At 37.6% G+C, this 16,159-nt stretch overlaps 1 protein-coding gene across 5 annotated transcripts in view; it reads left to right on the plus strand.

Annotated features, from left to right (window-relative positions):
- The window catches only part of LRP2 (LDL receptor related protein 2), a 219,338-nt gene that overhangs the window by 98,534 nt on the left and 104,645 nt on the right, over nucleotides 1–16,159 (plus strand). For 3 of the 5 annotated variants that reach the window (XM_032293061.1, XM_032293064.1, XM_032293060.1), the window contains exons 17-28: nucleotides 1,099–1,291; nucleotides 3,040–3,165; nucleotides 3,762–3,892; nucleotides 6,392–6,529; nucleotides 6,936–7,217; nucleotides 8,821–9,060; nucleotides 10,193–10,312; nucleotides 10,887–11,003; nucleotides 12,897–13,274; nucleotides 13,746–13,760; nucleotides 14,456–14,704; nucleotides 15,895–16,106. In XM_032293061.1, the coding sequence (XP_032148952.1) occupies nucleotides 1,099–1,291; nucleotides 3,040–3,165; nucleotides 3,762–3,892; nucleotides 6,392–6,529; nucleotides 6,936–7,217; nucleotides 8,821–9,060; nucleotides 10,193–10,312; nucleotides 10,887–11,003; nucleotides 12,897–13,274; nucleotides 13,746–13,760; nucleotides 14,456–14,704; nucleotides 15,895–16,106 (2,201 nt within the window). The remainder of the gene's footprint in view (nucleotides 1–1,098; nucleotides 1,292–3,039; nucleotides 3,166–3,761; nucleotides 3,893–6,391; nucleotides 6,530–6,935; nucleotides 7,218–8,820; nucleotides 9,061–10,192; nucleotides 10,313–10,886; nucleotides 11,004–12,896; nucleotides 13,275–13,745; nucleotides 13,761–14,455; nucleotides 14,705–15,894; nucleotides 16,107–16,159) is intronic. The other 2 variants (XM_032293063.1, XM_032293062.1) reach the window with 1 other exon arrangement.

Raw genomic sequence — 16,159 nt, forward strand, 5'->3', positions numbered from 1 at the left:
GTCTCTGTCAACCACCCCAGACCTCCGCCTTGCCATGTGGTCCATTAGGAGTCAGTGCTCTCAGACCATCCTATGCACCCCTCCATCTCAGCACCCATTACGCTTTTATTTTTGTCTGTTTGCCTAGTTGCCTCCTCCTCTTTCACCACCTCACTATGAATTACCTTGAGGGTGGTGTCCATACTTCTTTTCAGATGCTTCACTTCCCTTTGGCTTGGTTCCCTCATCTATAGAATAGGAAAGGTACTAAGGCCTACTTGATTGAGTGGCTGTGATGATGGATGTATCCATGTAGAGTACTTAGTCCAGTTTCTGCCTCATAGTAAGTGCACATTTAATCTAAGCTGTGATTATTATCACTATTAGCAGTACTGTGTTTTCTAAATATCTAGTCAATTGTCTATCACATAGAGAACTTTCTTTTCACAATTTGCTGAATAAATGAATAGAAAAAGCAGTAGGATTTTTTTTCTTTCTACTGCAAAGAAAGAGGTACGGCTGTTTATTCTGATTCAGATTTTCTTTAGTGAAAAAAAGAAAAAAGAGGGAGAAGAGAAGGCATAACAACTACATAAAGAGGAAAGTGTTTTTTTAAAAAAAACCTCAGTTCTGATTTCCTTTCTGGTATCTCTGCTGGCCTTTTCCCAAACTTGGCAACTTTGTGGCTGTGGAAGACTGTTGATGAGCTGGCTGGGCGGTGACACCTCAGGGTTACCCTCAGGTCGTACCTAGTGGTGTCAGCTTATCAGAGCCGCCTCCGGGTGGTAGTAGGTGGACTCAGGTATCTCTTCTTCAGATGTTCTGCAGTGAGAAATTTTTTCTGGAAGATTGAACATGGGAGTATATCCAGGCCATGCCATTCCTGGTTCTGTTTGTCAGTATCATATCTATTCTTTGCGATCCAAAGTCTGAGGAATGGATAGATTCTGGGTTTATCTCATGTTATTGCTCAGCAGCTTACAGAGTTGTTTTTTTTTTTTTTTTTTTAAAAAAAAGAATTCCACATATATTCCTGAAATACGCTCTAACTCTGACACAAAATTTCAATATGCATTAGTAGGAAAATTGATTAAAACATGTCCATATTTTAAATTATAGGAAGAGAAATTCTCGCAGCTAACAGGGTGGAAAATGTTGAAAGTTTGGCTTTCGATTGGATTTCAAAGAATCTCTATTGGACAGACTCTCATTACAAGAGTATCAGTGTCATGGGACTAGCTGATAAAATGAGACGAACAGTAGTTCAGTATTTAAATAACCCACGATCAGTGGTAATTCATCCTCTTGCTGGGTAAGTGTATTCATGTTATCCTAAGAGCTTGAAACTGTATGTCTTTTACAGTCATTGAAAAGTGATGTCCTAGGGATTTGTAAGTTCACCAAATGTAAGATTGAACTGTATTAATTGAAATCACCTTAAATTTTATCTCCTTAGCATAAGCTTCACTAATCATTTTTCTCCTTCAAAACCTTTATTCCGGTGGAGTAAAAAAATTGTTTTTAAACTCAAAACCTTTCTTCTAAGTTTTGGCTTTCCTAGTCTTCATTGAAGTGTAGTTTTTTTTTCACAGTTGCAGAGGACCAAACAATGTGATATAGATTCAGTAGAGAAGGAGACAATACGCAACAGAATTAACAGAAAAGACTCAAATTCTTTCTTTGCTTTAATATATTGATATAAAGCTTAGCAAAACTTGCTTAATCATTCAGTAGTTTTCAGAATAAAAAGTTTTTCAGACCACAAAGTTTCATGTTTCACCATTCTATAATTGGTAGTACCAGACAAGGAAAGACAGAAGAGTTCACAGGATTCCTTTTTGGTTCCTACCTACCTTTCTTATTTAAATATGTGTAACAGCTACTGTATTTATTTAGAACAAATCTGAGCTATGTGCTGTGTATGAGTGGAATGATTAAAAAAGATGGCTGGTAACTCACTAACGCCTGGTTTCCCAGGGAACATCTGTCCCTGTGCTTCCGTTAGATGTCTAATCTTACCGGATCCCAAAGCTAGTTGGTGAAGGAGGTGTGTGTAAATACCCATTTTAGAGAGAATGAATCTAAGGCCCACTGAGATAAAGTGACTTGTGAAAGGGCCCGCAGCTATTAGGCAACGGTCAGTATTCAAATTCCAGACCTGTCTGACTGGAATGCCTGTGTGCCTAAGAAGGCCTGATGCCTCTAGAGTGTCTGCTTTAATTTTCTCTCTGTAAGATAATAAAAGAAACACATTTTAAAACTGATGTTATTATTGATAAGAAATTTCGTTGCCCTATACCAAGTTAAACAGTTTATTTTTCTAATGAATTTGTCTTAACCCAAACCTTTGGCCTCTGGTTTTGAAAAACTGTTGAATTCCTTTCCTGATGACTCTTTGTTTTAAAATGATATGAAGTAGTTACATTTTAGAAAGTTACATTTTGGAAAAGACTAATTTTGATTCCTCTAGACCCCAAGAAAGAGAAAAAGGTGTTTTTTTTTTTTTTTTCCCCTCTGGTCTTATCTTTTTCTACTCTTAGAAATTGCCTTGGGTAAGATACTGTTAGCATTGCATTGATTGGGATGCTCTCCTCATCCGAGATGAATGATTTCCTGGATATTAATCAATTCCTTATGGAAGAATGACTAGAGGATCCTGGATGTTTAATCCAGAGAGAAAGAGATTGAAATCTGTTTTCTTGCTCTGCTTGTGGTTTATTATTTTATTTAACAGCATGGAATATTTAATAGGTAACCTGAATTGTGTCTTGTTAGAGAATATGTTAAACAATAGATTTCGGTTCTAAAGTCTAAGACAGTGGTTCTCTTCTCTCAGTGCCCATTTTAATGCCATTTGTATTTGTGGCTTTGATTACATGTTGATAACTAAAATTTTAACTGAGAAGTATGTCAGTTATACACTACATATGTTAAGCTCAATTGCATATACAGAAAGCAAAATCAGTTGCAGTATCTGGAGAAACTGTTTGTTCCAAATCTTTTGAAGTCATGTAATTTGTCCCAGTGTTAACAGCCTTGATTTACTACTACTTTTTCTAGGTATCTATTCTTCACTGATTGGTTCCGTCCTGCTAAAATTATGAGAGCATGGAGCGACGGATCTCACCTCTTGCCTATAGTAAACACTACTCTTGGATGGCCCAATGGCTTGGCCATCGATTGGGCGTAAGTAGGAATCATCATCCCCGTTACTTATTTCCCTTTTACTGCAGAGCACATAATGAGGCAGTCTGGGGTGGTATGCTGGAGTAAGGAAACTGGGACTGCTTGCCCTCATAGAATTTTAAATAATTAATTGGCGATGGGAGAAGAATATTGAATGAGAATACAAAGAACATAAACATAGTTGGCTATCTACTGCTGTGGTGAAAACTAATGATTTCACAAGAAGAAAAATAAAATTCCTGGCTCAAAGATAGCAGCACTGTAAGTTTTCTAAGACAATTAATTGAAAGCCACTTCATGAAAGTAGCTGTCTCTTTCTGGGGGACATAAAACTATTAAATTTTTAAAAAATGTAATTTAAATTTTAAAAACTTTGTTTAATAAATGTGTCAACTGACCTTACTATTTTTGAATGACCTCAGTAAGGGTACTCTGATAGTTTTTGGACAAGAGGTAACTAAATTTTTTTTTTTTTTTTTTTTTAATGAAGATGGGGTTTCACCATGATGGCCAGACTGGTCTTGAACTCCTGACCTCAGGTGATCCACCCACCTTGGCCTCCCAAAGTGTGGTAACTAAATATTTTATTATTTTAGTGCTTCACGATTATACTGGGTAGATGCCTATTTTGATAAAATTGAGCACAGCACGTTTGATGGTTTAGACAGAAGAAGACTGGGCCATATAGAGCAGATGTCACACCCATTTGGACTTACCATGTTTGGAGGTATGTTTTAAAGCAAATAAAAGTGCTTATTGTTTTTATTTATACGTTGCAAGTTATAACAGTAATCTCATCCTCATGTGGCATTCTCACAATCCCAGAAAACTGGCCCCCTTAAAATGAAAAAAATTTAAAATGGTGCTGTTATATATAGACAAAACATTTGGTTTGTTGATGGTGTATTTCACTTTTAGAGTGTGATTTTATTTTGCATATATTTGTATAATGTTGACAATGTATATAGGTACAGATTACATGTATTGTATAATTCAACATCCCAAGTACTTAGTTATACAAGTATCACATGAGGAAACAGTAAATTACTGCCTTCATTTTCAAGAATAAAGCAGCAAGAGTTGTTTATAGTAACTGTTATAGCATTTCATTGTTCTCCAGTGTTTACAAGAATCTCATTAGAAATCCTTGTGCAAGAAACCATGACACATATTCATCAACTGTATGTTCACTGAACGACTTTGAAACTTTTTATTCAAAACGTTGGGGAACTGACATCATCTTTGTTTTGTAGAAGTGTTAGGTTATGCTTTATGAAGAACAGCAAGACATATTAATTGTTTTTTCATCAACCTTTCCAAATAATTTCATGCTGCTAGTGAGGATTGCTGGGAAGCATGAATTCTGAGTAACTACAGTCACAATGAGCACAGCCAATGCTCACCTGCCTTTGCAGCTCCCCTTTTGAGTGCAGGCATGCTGTTGTGAGTTGAGTTGCCAGGAATAAGAATGAAGGCTGGTACCATGAAACAGGTGGTTTGCTTATTCTTGAAAACAGGAGCTCTGTGAATGGTTGTATAGCTTGTGCACTGCATAAAAGCACCAGGGCAAGAGGGAAGGGAGAGACTGAAATCTATCCTGAGTCTCATTGACAAACCGTGATGACTCCAGTTAAAGTGGTCATGTTTTGTTTAGGTCTACCAAAAGCCCTTTGTATATGCTAGTTGTGTCCCTGGCTGAAACCTCCTACTTTGAATAATTAACATAGCGCTTGAAAAAACTAGACACTCACTATAAATCAAAGACTGTCTCACATGTATAGAATGTATGTGTGGAATGAATAGTTAGTAAGTATATTGCATATCCTGTCCTGCTGTCTGTTTATCTGTGGAGGAGTGTGTGGTATTTAAAAAATGCTCATGAGATTTTTGATGAGTTAATTATAAATACTCCTCCTGTTCCCTTCCTGCCACCGCCATGGATTTACTCCCATTTCACTAATGATGTCAGACACACGCTATTTGCTGTCACGTAGAAACATTAAAAAAAAGTTGAATTTTGCCTGTTCTGGGCTGGAATGTTTTGGGATTCTAGAAAATGTAGTTTTAGTATCTTTTGGTTTCGTCAGTATGAAAAAAGTGAATGCATACCCACGAGGGCAACGCAACATTCCCAAAATAAAATAATTCTTTGTTTCTTTCAGCATTGCCTTTCATTGTGAATTTCTTTTGGAAAGTTCTTTTGTTGTGCAACACCATAGAAATTATGTACCTTTTTACTAAAGGGCTAGATCTTCTTAATTGTGCATCATGGAGAACTAAAAGACTTACGGAGCTCCTTACTTTTTAAAGCATATTAAGATACCTTTGTGAGTAGTGGGGCTGGGGTTGCCAGTCTCTAGAGAGAAGATTTAGGGAGTCCAATGACTGACTGGTCGTTGATTAGACCACAGATAAGGAGACTGGTCAAATAAAATTTATGACATCTTAAGCATTTTCTGATTCATTAGGGTTTTCTGTTAGTTAAACTGTCATTAAAGAGAAAATCAACATTGATGCAATTCTTTCTTTTAAAAATACACGTTTACTTTCCTGCTGCAGTAGTTAGTGTAAAGCTTACATCACCTCTCTTACCATTCTGAGCGCCATGAAACATTAGTGATGTGGTTGGAGGTGTATCCATGTTTGTGTTGAGATTTTTATCGATCCTCAAACATACACTGAAAGTTTCCTTTGGGGCTAGACTTGTACTTTTCCTTCTCAACAACTTCTTATTTAAGTTGAGGATAAAAAACAAAAACAAAAACCCAATTTAAGTGTTCTCATTAAAACATAGGCTATGAAATGTTTGACCTGGGAAGGATCTCAGGAAGAATTCAGACTGTCTCCTTCACACAATGTAGTATTTGACAAAAAGCACTCAGCAGGAATGAGAGCGCAGACCTATGAGGCCTCATTTAATGCTCTGTAGAAGATTTCTCTGATTCTGATTTTTACCATTACCTATGCAGAACTAAACTCAGTTGCTACTAAATGCCATCGTAAAGCCATATGTGCTTGCCTGAACCTGAACCCTGGTATTATTTACATACAGACTTCCACAGAGCATTTCTAGAGAGTAACAAGTCATGGAAAATTATTATGGAAACATACTACAGATATTTATGGAGGAAGATGTTCATATTTTCAAGAAGTGTTACAAGCCTCTCTTGCATTTTCTCAAGTTAGCTGTGACTGAAAATACTAATCTACCCGTATTTCTTCTCAGAGCATTTATTTTTTACTGACTGGCGACTGGGTGCCATTATTCGAGTCAGGAAAGCAGATGGTGGCGGAATGACAGTTATCCGAAGTGGCATTGCTTACATATTGCATTTAAAATCGTATGATATCAACATCCAGACTGGTAAGTGAGATTGCCCAGTTTTTTGGTTTTTTTTTTTTTTTTTTTTTGTATGGGTTTATTTATTTGTTATCGTGGTTCCTGTTCTCTTTGAGTACTTATTACTTAAAGGTCTAGCTCCTGGTAGTTTTATATTCTCGTCGTTCACATAATCTAAGAGTGTTAAGACTTCAAATCTCTGTCCAATGCTGCTATAGCCTTAAATGTGTTGTCAGGAAAAACACATTTTGGGACTTTTCCATACTTAAATGGAGTGTTGTATTTGGCAGGTTGATTTCCAAGAGGAAGGTACGTTTTAGTGTTGGGTCTGAAAAATGTTTTGTCCCGTTTGTTTTCCTTCACAAATCAAACCCGTGACCCACCTAGTGAAATGTACATGACTGACTACCTCAGGGCTTTGCTTTTGCAGGTTCTAATGCCTGTAGTCAACCCACACATCCCAATGGTGACTGCAGCCACTTCTGTTTCCCGGTGCCAAATTTCCAGCGAGTATGTGGATGCCCTTACGGAATGAGGCTGGCTTCCAATCACTTGACGTGCGAGGGCGACCCAAGCAATGAACCACCCACGGAGCAGTGTGGCTTATTTTCCTTCCCCTGTCAAAATGGCAGATGTGTGCCCCAGTACTATCGCTGTGATGGAGTCGATGATTGTCATGATAACAGTGACGAGCAACTATGTGGCACACTTAGTAAGTAGCAATGCACTGGCGATATTTCCTGGGATGAATACGGTAGAGGTGGGCTTTAAAGAAAACAAGCAAAAGCTTGAGTTATTTATATAGGAAAAAATATCTTTTAGAATTTCAGATTCTTAACATGGACTTCAGAGGCTTTTAGGAAGCTAAGCAAGAAATTTCATTCGTGATGTTATGGATGCTTTCCAGGCTTGACTTAGACTATCTTCAACAAATTTTTTCTTTGACATTGGCTGTTTGGACCAATGCAGTCATTACATTTTAGCAAATTCCTCAAAAAGTCAAATTGAAATAAACTAGATCTGGCCAGGCAAGGTGGCTCATGCCTGTAATCCCAGCACTTTGGGAGGTTGAGATAGGAGGATTGCTTGAGCCCAAAAGTTTGAGACCAGCCTGGGCAACATGGAGAAACCCGGTCTCTACAAAAAATACAAAATTACAAATAGCTGGAACTACTGCAAAATACAAAAATAGAAAATTCCAAGTAGCTGGGACTACAGTCACGTGCCACCACACCCAGCTAACTTGTATTTTGTATTTTCCCAAAATTTGTAAAGTACAAAAATTTGTACTTGGGAGGCTGAGGTGGGAGGATTGCTGGAGCTGGGGAGGTTGAGGTTGCAGCGAACCAAAACTGTGTAAGGCCCTGCCTCAAACAAACAAACAAACGACAACAACAAAAACCAAAAATAAACTAGACCTAACCTTTATAACTGAAAGGCTAGTATCACAGAATAACTACTTGCAATCATAGCCTTTGAAAAATCTCATGTGTTACATGTTTCCCCCATGTTAGAGTAAAATAAATTAACAATGAAATGGTGATCTTAACTTTTATATTTGTCTTTTGATGGTAATCTAATCTATATAGTTTGAGGCCTAATAAACACTATTGCAGAGGGCAAAAGTATTACAATAAATTTTTTAAAAAAGGAAACAGTTGAATTCTCAGAAATCTCTATTAAGGTGAAATTAATACTAATAATAACCTTTCTTTTGGAGAGAAAGAGGCATGACAGATTTGAAAGAGTCAAGTGCTGATTTGTACATTTTTCTGAAATTTCTTAAATATTCATGTTTTTGTGTATTATCTTCTTGTTACTAAGAGCACAGCATTTTACCTTAATATTTTATCTATTTGCACTTTTCATATGACACATTTTCAAGCTTTCTGTAGTCTGAATTTGAAATTGTGGTTGGAGGAAGTACAGCTTGAAAATTAAAAGATGAGCATTAGAGTCAGTCTAACCACAGCATGAATCATAAGCAGGTTCCTACATTTCCCAAAGCCTCAATTTCCTTATCTGTAAAATGCATGTAATTATAGGCACTTCATAGTATTCTTGTGAGGATTTAGAGAAGGTATATAATGTGTGTATGTGCGTGACTTAGAAAAATGCATGTACTATGATAAATACCAAATAAATGCCAACGAGTAATGATGTTAATGATGGTGGCATCACTTGGTGAACCTTTCTCCTTATTATGTGCAATGCCTCCACTGAAAAAGGTGAAGAACTGGGCCTTTACAAGGCAAGAACTCATTTAAAAGGCTGTAACAACAAATGTCTTCATAACCTGTTTGTTGCTGTTGTAGATAATACCTGTTCACCTTCGGCATTCACCTGTGGCCATGGAGAGTGCATTCCTGAACGCTGGCACTGTGACAAGCACAACGACTGTGTGGATGGCAGTGATGAGCAGAACTGCCCCACCCAAGCACCTGTTTCCTGCCTTGACACCCAGTACACCTGTGATAACCACCAGTGTATCTCAAAGAACTGGGTCTGTGACACAGACAATGATTGTGGGGATGGATCAGATGAAAAGAACTGCAGTAAGTTTTGAGCTGATTTCTCTTGGTTGGTCAGCCTCATAAATAGACTTGAACAACCAAATGGCCTTACACTCTTTCCTCTAAGGCTCCTGCAATTTTCATTGCCTCTTTAGTACTTCTATTCCACTTGTCAATCTCTGTATCAACTGGTTGTAAGAACGAAGGCATGTGCCTGCACATGGGATGCCTAGCGTCCACCTACAAGTATTGAGTTCTGTGGAAGCAAAGCAAGGACTGTCTCTGATGCCAAACACTTCAATTCAGATAGGAAATGAAAAAGTGAAAATTTCTCCACTATCTATTTATATATTTAAAACAATTTTAAAAATCATATAAACATATCCAGACCTTTGGCTATTGATGTTTCTTTTCATTTGGTACAAGCAAAAAGGCAGCAAAATAAAGAGGCACAGAAAATTTAAATTCCCATTAATCTTGTCCACCTGCTTTTCATCTTGCCAGTTCTGCTTTCCTTTAGCTTGTTTTATTTCGTGTCTTCAATAATAGTTTAAGGTGGAGCAAAGTTTCCTGGGCTAAGTTCTAGTCCTGGTTGCATGACTAGGCAAGTCACTACCTTTTGGGATAGATGAGCTTTAAGATCCCTTCAAGATCCTGTCTAGCTTTCATACTCTATGAGCCTGTATTTAATATAACTTCAAGCTGTGGGTGGGACCAGCCACTGCATCTGACTCCAAGTATATGGTCTTAACAGCAAGGTAGGACCCTGTTTTTAGCAGTTTTCTATTTAGACTTTGGATTAAATCCAGTTTTGGGGGTCTGTCCACATGCTGCTACTAGGCATGTGGGTCGTGCTGGTTGTGTTGCCTAATTGGACACCATTGCTTGGCTTTGGTCTAGAGTCATGGACTTCATAGTATTCATGAGATGTAATCCCCATCCAAGCACATGACGCTTACTTTCTAAATGTGGTCTGTTTTCCAAGGTGTGATCATGGTTTCTGACTCTGCCCTGTCAATTCTAAAACCTATCCTAGTTTTGAGTTCCTTTGCTGTGCTGACTTTGATAATGTGGCTGATTGGAAAGAATTTTGAACACACGTACAATTGAGATAACTTCTGGTACTTGTTGCCCAGGAAATAAACTTGTTGGTTTTGTTTTCGAATGACATTAGATTCGACAGAGACATGCCAACCTAGTCAGTTTAATTGCCCCAACCATCGATGTATCGACCTATCCTTTGTTTGTGATGGGGACAGGGACTGTGTTGATGGATCTGATGAAGTTGGTTGTGGTAAGTGCATTGCTTTTGTTTTTATTCACAGTATTTGTTTAGAAAAATCTCAGTGTCGGGGTCAGTTGGGGGGAAATAGGGGAGGGACGGTGGGGGGTGGGGAGTTGGGGAGAGATAGCAAGGGGAGAGATGCCAGATGTAGGTGATGGGGAGGAAGGCAGCAAATCACACTGCCACGTGTGTACCTACACAACAATCTTGCATGTTCTTCACATGTACCCTAAAACCTAAAATGCAATAAAATAAATAAATGGGGAAAAAAAAACCCTTTACTGTCTGGAAGACTAAAAAGAATTTAAAATAAAGCATGAAAACCTAAAAAAAAAAGAAAAAGAAAAAACTCAGTGTTGGGATATGGGGAGAAATGCCAGATATAGGTGATGGGGAGGAAGGCAGCAAACCACATTGCCATGTATGTACCTAGGCAACAATCCTATATGCTCTTCACATGTACCCCAAAACCTAAACTGCAATAAAATATATATAAAGTAAATAAATAAATAAAAGAAAAATCTCCGTGCTTAGTCATTTTAGCCCTGAGCTAATTTCTAATGCTTTTCTCTTTCATTCTTAGTATTAAACTGTACTGCTTCTCAATTCAAGTGTGCCAGTGGGGATAAATGTATTAGCATCACAAAACATTGTGATGGTGTTTTTGACTGCAACGACAACTCGGATGAAGCAGGCTGTCGTAAGTAACACATACCAGCATGTTTCAGACGAAGGGATCATTTCATTTTTACCAGTATTGATATTACCACAAATGTTTTCCAACTCAGACAAACTGGGGGAAAGATAGCCTGAACTACAAAGTATCCTCAAAGGAATGCAATGTCGAACACATAGTAAAATTGAGTAGACGTTTCCAAATAATGTTTAAGTGAATCAAGTGGTTGTATAAATGGACACTTCTAATAGTCTTTTTGATAGGCTAAATATTTCTTAGATATTTTTGTTCTAACTTTTAGTTTTTCTTAGGACTTCCCACATTAGTGGGTTTAAACTTTTGAGGCTTTACTCCGTATAAATATATTTTACTGGTTCCTTTTAAATTTCAGTAGAGAGGTCAAATCATGGTGTAGAAATGTTATGGTGCTGTATTCAGTACTGATTCTGATTAATTTATTCTTTGTGCTATTATATGTTGAATATCTGCCAAGATGTTATTTATGGCCTTTGTCATTAGACTGTGGTAAGGCAGATTATAGAAGGCAAGAGACAATTAAGTAAGTTAGACAGTTATAAGGGTCTTGGAAATGAACCTATGAAAGTTCAGAGAAAAGAAATTTCTTCTAGTTGGAGGATTCAAGGAGGACTTCATACAAAATAATTCTGATGGATCTATAATCTTCACAGACTGGAGGCCTATACTCACATTATTTGTTATTTGCTCACTTTTTGTGTTAAATGGATTTAGACTTGCAAAAACTCATCAGTGAGTTGAACACTTGTTTGAATAATGGTGTTTCAGACCCTGGAAAGCAGGTTTTCGTGAATTTTCCTTCCAAGTCAGGAGGTAGTTTATAAAGCCATGGATTAAAAAGAAAAGTTAAATAAAATGCTTATGTATTTTACAGTTTTCACAGCATCTAAAAATTCCTAATCACCAATTTTCCTGTTTCACATTGGAAACATAAAATTCTGTGATGAGCTGAGTTTAAACTGTCAATTCCTGTTGGCTTGCTGCTGCCTTGTGAGATCCCTGGGAGAGTTTCGGTTTACCCCTGTGAAAAGGGAAGCAGTGCTTACCTATCTCTCCAGGACTGCTCAATGCATAGTGGAAAGTTTGCAAAGAATTAAGTATTTACCATCACCTTTAGTGTACTTACTTAGTTTGTGCTGGTTTCATTGGGTATAGTTCATTTGAGGGAAAATAATAACACCCAAACATGATATTAAACACATAAAGTTCAAAGTAACCATAGCTATTTAAGCTGTATTACAATGTTCTGGTGATTCTTTCATAGAAAGATAAACTTTATTATTGAATCTGCAATTGGAAGAACATTAGAAACATAGGAAAGAGAATGTTCTTTTTCCTTTTTTGTTTTTTTTGACAGAGTCTCACTCTGTCGCCAGGCTGGAATGCAGTGGCACAATCTCGGCTCACTGCAACCCCCGCCTCCCGGGTTCAAGCAATTCTCCTGCCTGAGCCTCTTGAGTAGCTAGGACTACAGGCATGCACCACCACACCCAGCTAATTTTTGTATTTTTAGTAGAGATGGGGTTTTACCATGTTGGCCAGGATGGTCTCGATCTCCCAACCTCGTGATCCACCTGCCTTGGCCTCCCAAAGTGCTGGGATTACAGGCGTGAGCCACTGTGCCTGGCCCAGAATGTTCTTTTGACACAGGTACTTATCTTCTAGTCAGCAGTGTGCATCCTGTACTTTGTTTGTTGTCAAATCCACTAGTTGCCACCAGAAATATTTCTATGTTCTGACTATGTGGGAGAAGACTCTGTATTATTTAGCTTTCAGTATTAATTTTGTCATAGTCATTACTATACACCTCCTATTGGATCCAAAATCAAAGGGATCATGAATTACATTCACAAGCCCATTTCCCCCATGTTTTCCTTCTAGCCACCAGGCTTCCTGGTATGTGCCACTCAGATGAATTTCAGTGCCAAGAAGATGGTGACTGCATCCCGAAGATCTGGGAGTGTGATGGGCATCCGGACTGCCTCTATGGATCTGATGAGCACAATGCCTGTGTCCCCAAGACTTGCCCTTCATCATATTTCCTCTGTGACAATGGAAACTGCATCCACAGGGTCTGGCTCTGTGATCAGGACAATGACTGCGGGGATATGAGTGATGAGAAGGACTGCCCTACACAGCCCTTTCACTGTCCTAGTTGGCAATGGCAGTGTCTTGGCCATAACATCTGTGTGAATCTGAGTGTAGTGTGTGATGGCACCTTTGACTGCCCCAATGGGACAGATGAGTCCCCACTTTGCAGTAAGTTTCCTGACCACAGTTTACTGACCATAAACTCATTCTGAACAGTAGCCTGGTGTGTATCACCATTGTCACAGTCACTGTGTAGCTTTTTAGGAAGGGATTTCAGTTCCTCTATGAGTTCACATCTTTGTAGGGGGTAACCGTAATTGAATTAAAATATATCACCATTGGATGATTTTCTGATTAAATCCTTTACACTTGGTTATGTGTTTTTACTTCTTTTTATGTCTTTGTTTCAAAAAATAAGACTAAATTGAGGCCATTAGATTGTCAAATTAAATTTGGTTCTGTTGGTAATGTGCTCATTAATTTTTCTAACTTTAGTATTTTCTAATTTCAATCAGAACTTGTCACAAAAAAAAATGAAGTCCAGGGATTTGTGTTGCTGTGATTAAAATGCTGTGATTGGCATGTAATCCTAATTACTGTCATTTCTTTCTTTCCTCTTTAATCAATGCTCACTCTCAGATGAACCCCAGCCAGGTATGATTGTGAAGTATTTCAGATTCTTATCCTATGTGTTGCATTTGTTCTGAAAATGTCCTGATTATATTAACTTACTTCCCTTACTATTGCATGTTCTGTGTTATGACTCTTGCAAATATGTTAGAGTACACATGGAAGTAGAGGGTATTTGCATCCTCAGCCATGTGAACTGTCTTAGGATGGCTTTAGGCTTTTTCATTTTGTCTCTGAAAGTAAGGCATGATGATGTGTTAGTGGATCTGTGTACTCTAATGTTTCAATGGCCTTTCCCCTTTGTTCAAAGATTTTCTAGAAATTCTATAGAATTCTTCTATAAATAGAATAATTCAGAGGAAAAAAACGAGAAACAATTTTAGGTCTCTTTGCATGCTCTGTCAATGATACTTTTCTTCCTTGATGTCAACAATATTTTCCCAGTACTCTCATTGCATTAAATAGAGTTATAGTATCAGGTTGTAGTGAAGAAGGCAATCGTATGCCAATGAATAGGAAGGATGGTAAATCCTCAGGCAAATCAGAGCAAACCCTGAACAGCCTGTGGAGCTCATCCAAGTGAATGCTGAACTTAGTTCTTGTCTGGGCATCATATTGAAGGTGGCATGATACTGCATGATAACTATTGCATAAGAATGAATCAAAGAAGCATAGATTCTTGATTTTGTTTTTTCATTGTTTTTCTTTCTTTTTTCTAGACCAGAATAGCTGCTCAGATTTCAACGGTGGTTGTACTCATGAGTGTGTTCAAGAGCCTTTGGGGGCTAAATGCCTATGTCCATCGGGATTTGTACTTGCCAATGATTCTAAGACCTGTGAAGATGTAGATGAATGTGATATTCCAGGCTCTTGTAGCCAGCACTGTTACAATATGAGAGGCTCTTTCCGGTGCTCATGTGATACAGGCTACCTGTTAGAAAGTGATGGGAGGACTTGCAAAGCCACAGGTAATTGCTGAACTAACCCTAGCCAGTTTATCAGCACATCCCAGAGCTTAAAATCAAATGGCACATGTAGGCATTTGACAATGTTGATTAGGAGTTAGATCAACTTGAATCCTATAAAGATTATGCAATCTCTTTAAACCTCTATTTTTTGAGAGGATTAAATGAGGTAACATACATTAAATTCTTGGTGTAGTTTGGAAAATAGGGGTTAAAAAATATAGAAGTATATTTTTGAAAGTATTTAGGATAATACCAAATGGTTTTTGTATTATTTAAAATGACTTCTATATTTAAGCATCTTTATATAATGCTTAATTAATTGAATTGAACCAATGTTAATTCAATTTCTGCTATAAGAAAGTGATTTTTTACTATGTATTAGGATATTGATTTGATCGCTTTCAAAGTGATCAAATAAAGGAAACTAAAAGAAAAATAGAAAGTTTCTTTCTTTTATAAGTAAGAGTCTGGATGTTGGACAGTCCAGGGCATGCGGCTGCTCTATTTTCCTCATCATGTGACTTATATCAAGAGTTCCAATTCTTCAGGCTTTACTTTCTTTTAGAAAGTAGGAAAGGGAAAGAGAAAGTGGAAGGCAAGCAGCTTCCTTTTTATAATGTGACCTGAAATTTGGTTTGTAATTTCTACTCACATCCTATTGGTCAGAACTTAGTCGTGTGGTTGCTCCAAACTTGAGTGGAGAGAGAGACCTCTGTGGTCAGTCTGTGCCAAGCTAAAACTTGGCATACTTTATTACTAAAAAGAAAAAGAGGAGAAGAGGGTGTTGGGAGAAATAGAACTCTCTGCCGTAGCTGAGGGCCTCAGAAAGCATAAATATTTAAGACGTGATTCCTACTGTCCAGAAGCCTACAATCTATTAAATAGTAAGGAAGATAAACAAAGTACAAAAATAAATATGGTAAAAGGAAGAATGTAAGCAGAGTTTACTTTAGACTAGTAGTTAGAAGCACACTTAAATATAATCCAATGAAGAGTCTAAGTCCTCATGAAAATCAGCTAACTATTAAGGTTAAGAATGAAGTGATTAAAAGCATTTCCCCCACTTACTATGGTTTGAAATTACACCTTCTTTCTGTTACCAAACTATTGAATCAAATATTTTAAAGAGTTGTTTTATGTTTTCTCCCAGTATTATTGAAACATTTTTGTATTTTTTTTTTCTTGTACAGCATCTGAAAGCCTGCTGTTACTTGTAGCAAGTCAGAACAAAATTGTTGCTGACAATATCACCTCCCAGGTCCACAATATGTATTCGTTGGTCGAGAATGGTTCTTACATTGTAGCTATTGATTTTGATTCAATTAGTGGTCGTATCTTTTGGTCTGATGCAACTCAGGGTAAAACCTGGACTGCATTTCAAAATGGAACGGGCAGAAGAGTAGTAAGTACATTTCTGTTGACCTTTGGCCTGGCTAGTTCCCCTGTCTTGGGTCT

Source organism: Sapajus apella, unplaced genomic scaffold, assembly GCF_009761245.1.
Source record: "Sapajus apella isolate SASKATOON/1434 unplaced genomic scaffold, GSC_monkey_1.0 scaffold28, whole genome shotgun sequence".
In the NCBI taxonomy this organism is placed as follows: domain Eukaryota; kingdom Metazoa; phylum Chordata; class Mammalia; order Primates; family Cebidae; genus Sapajus; species Sapajus apella.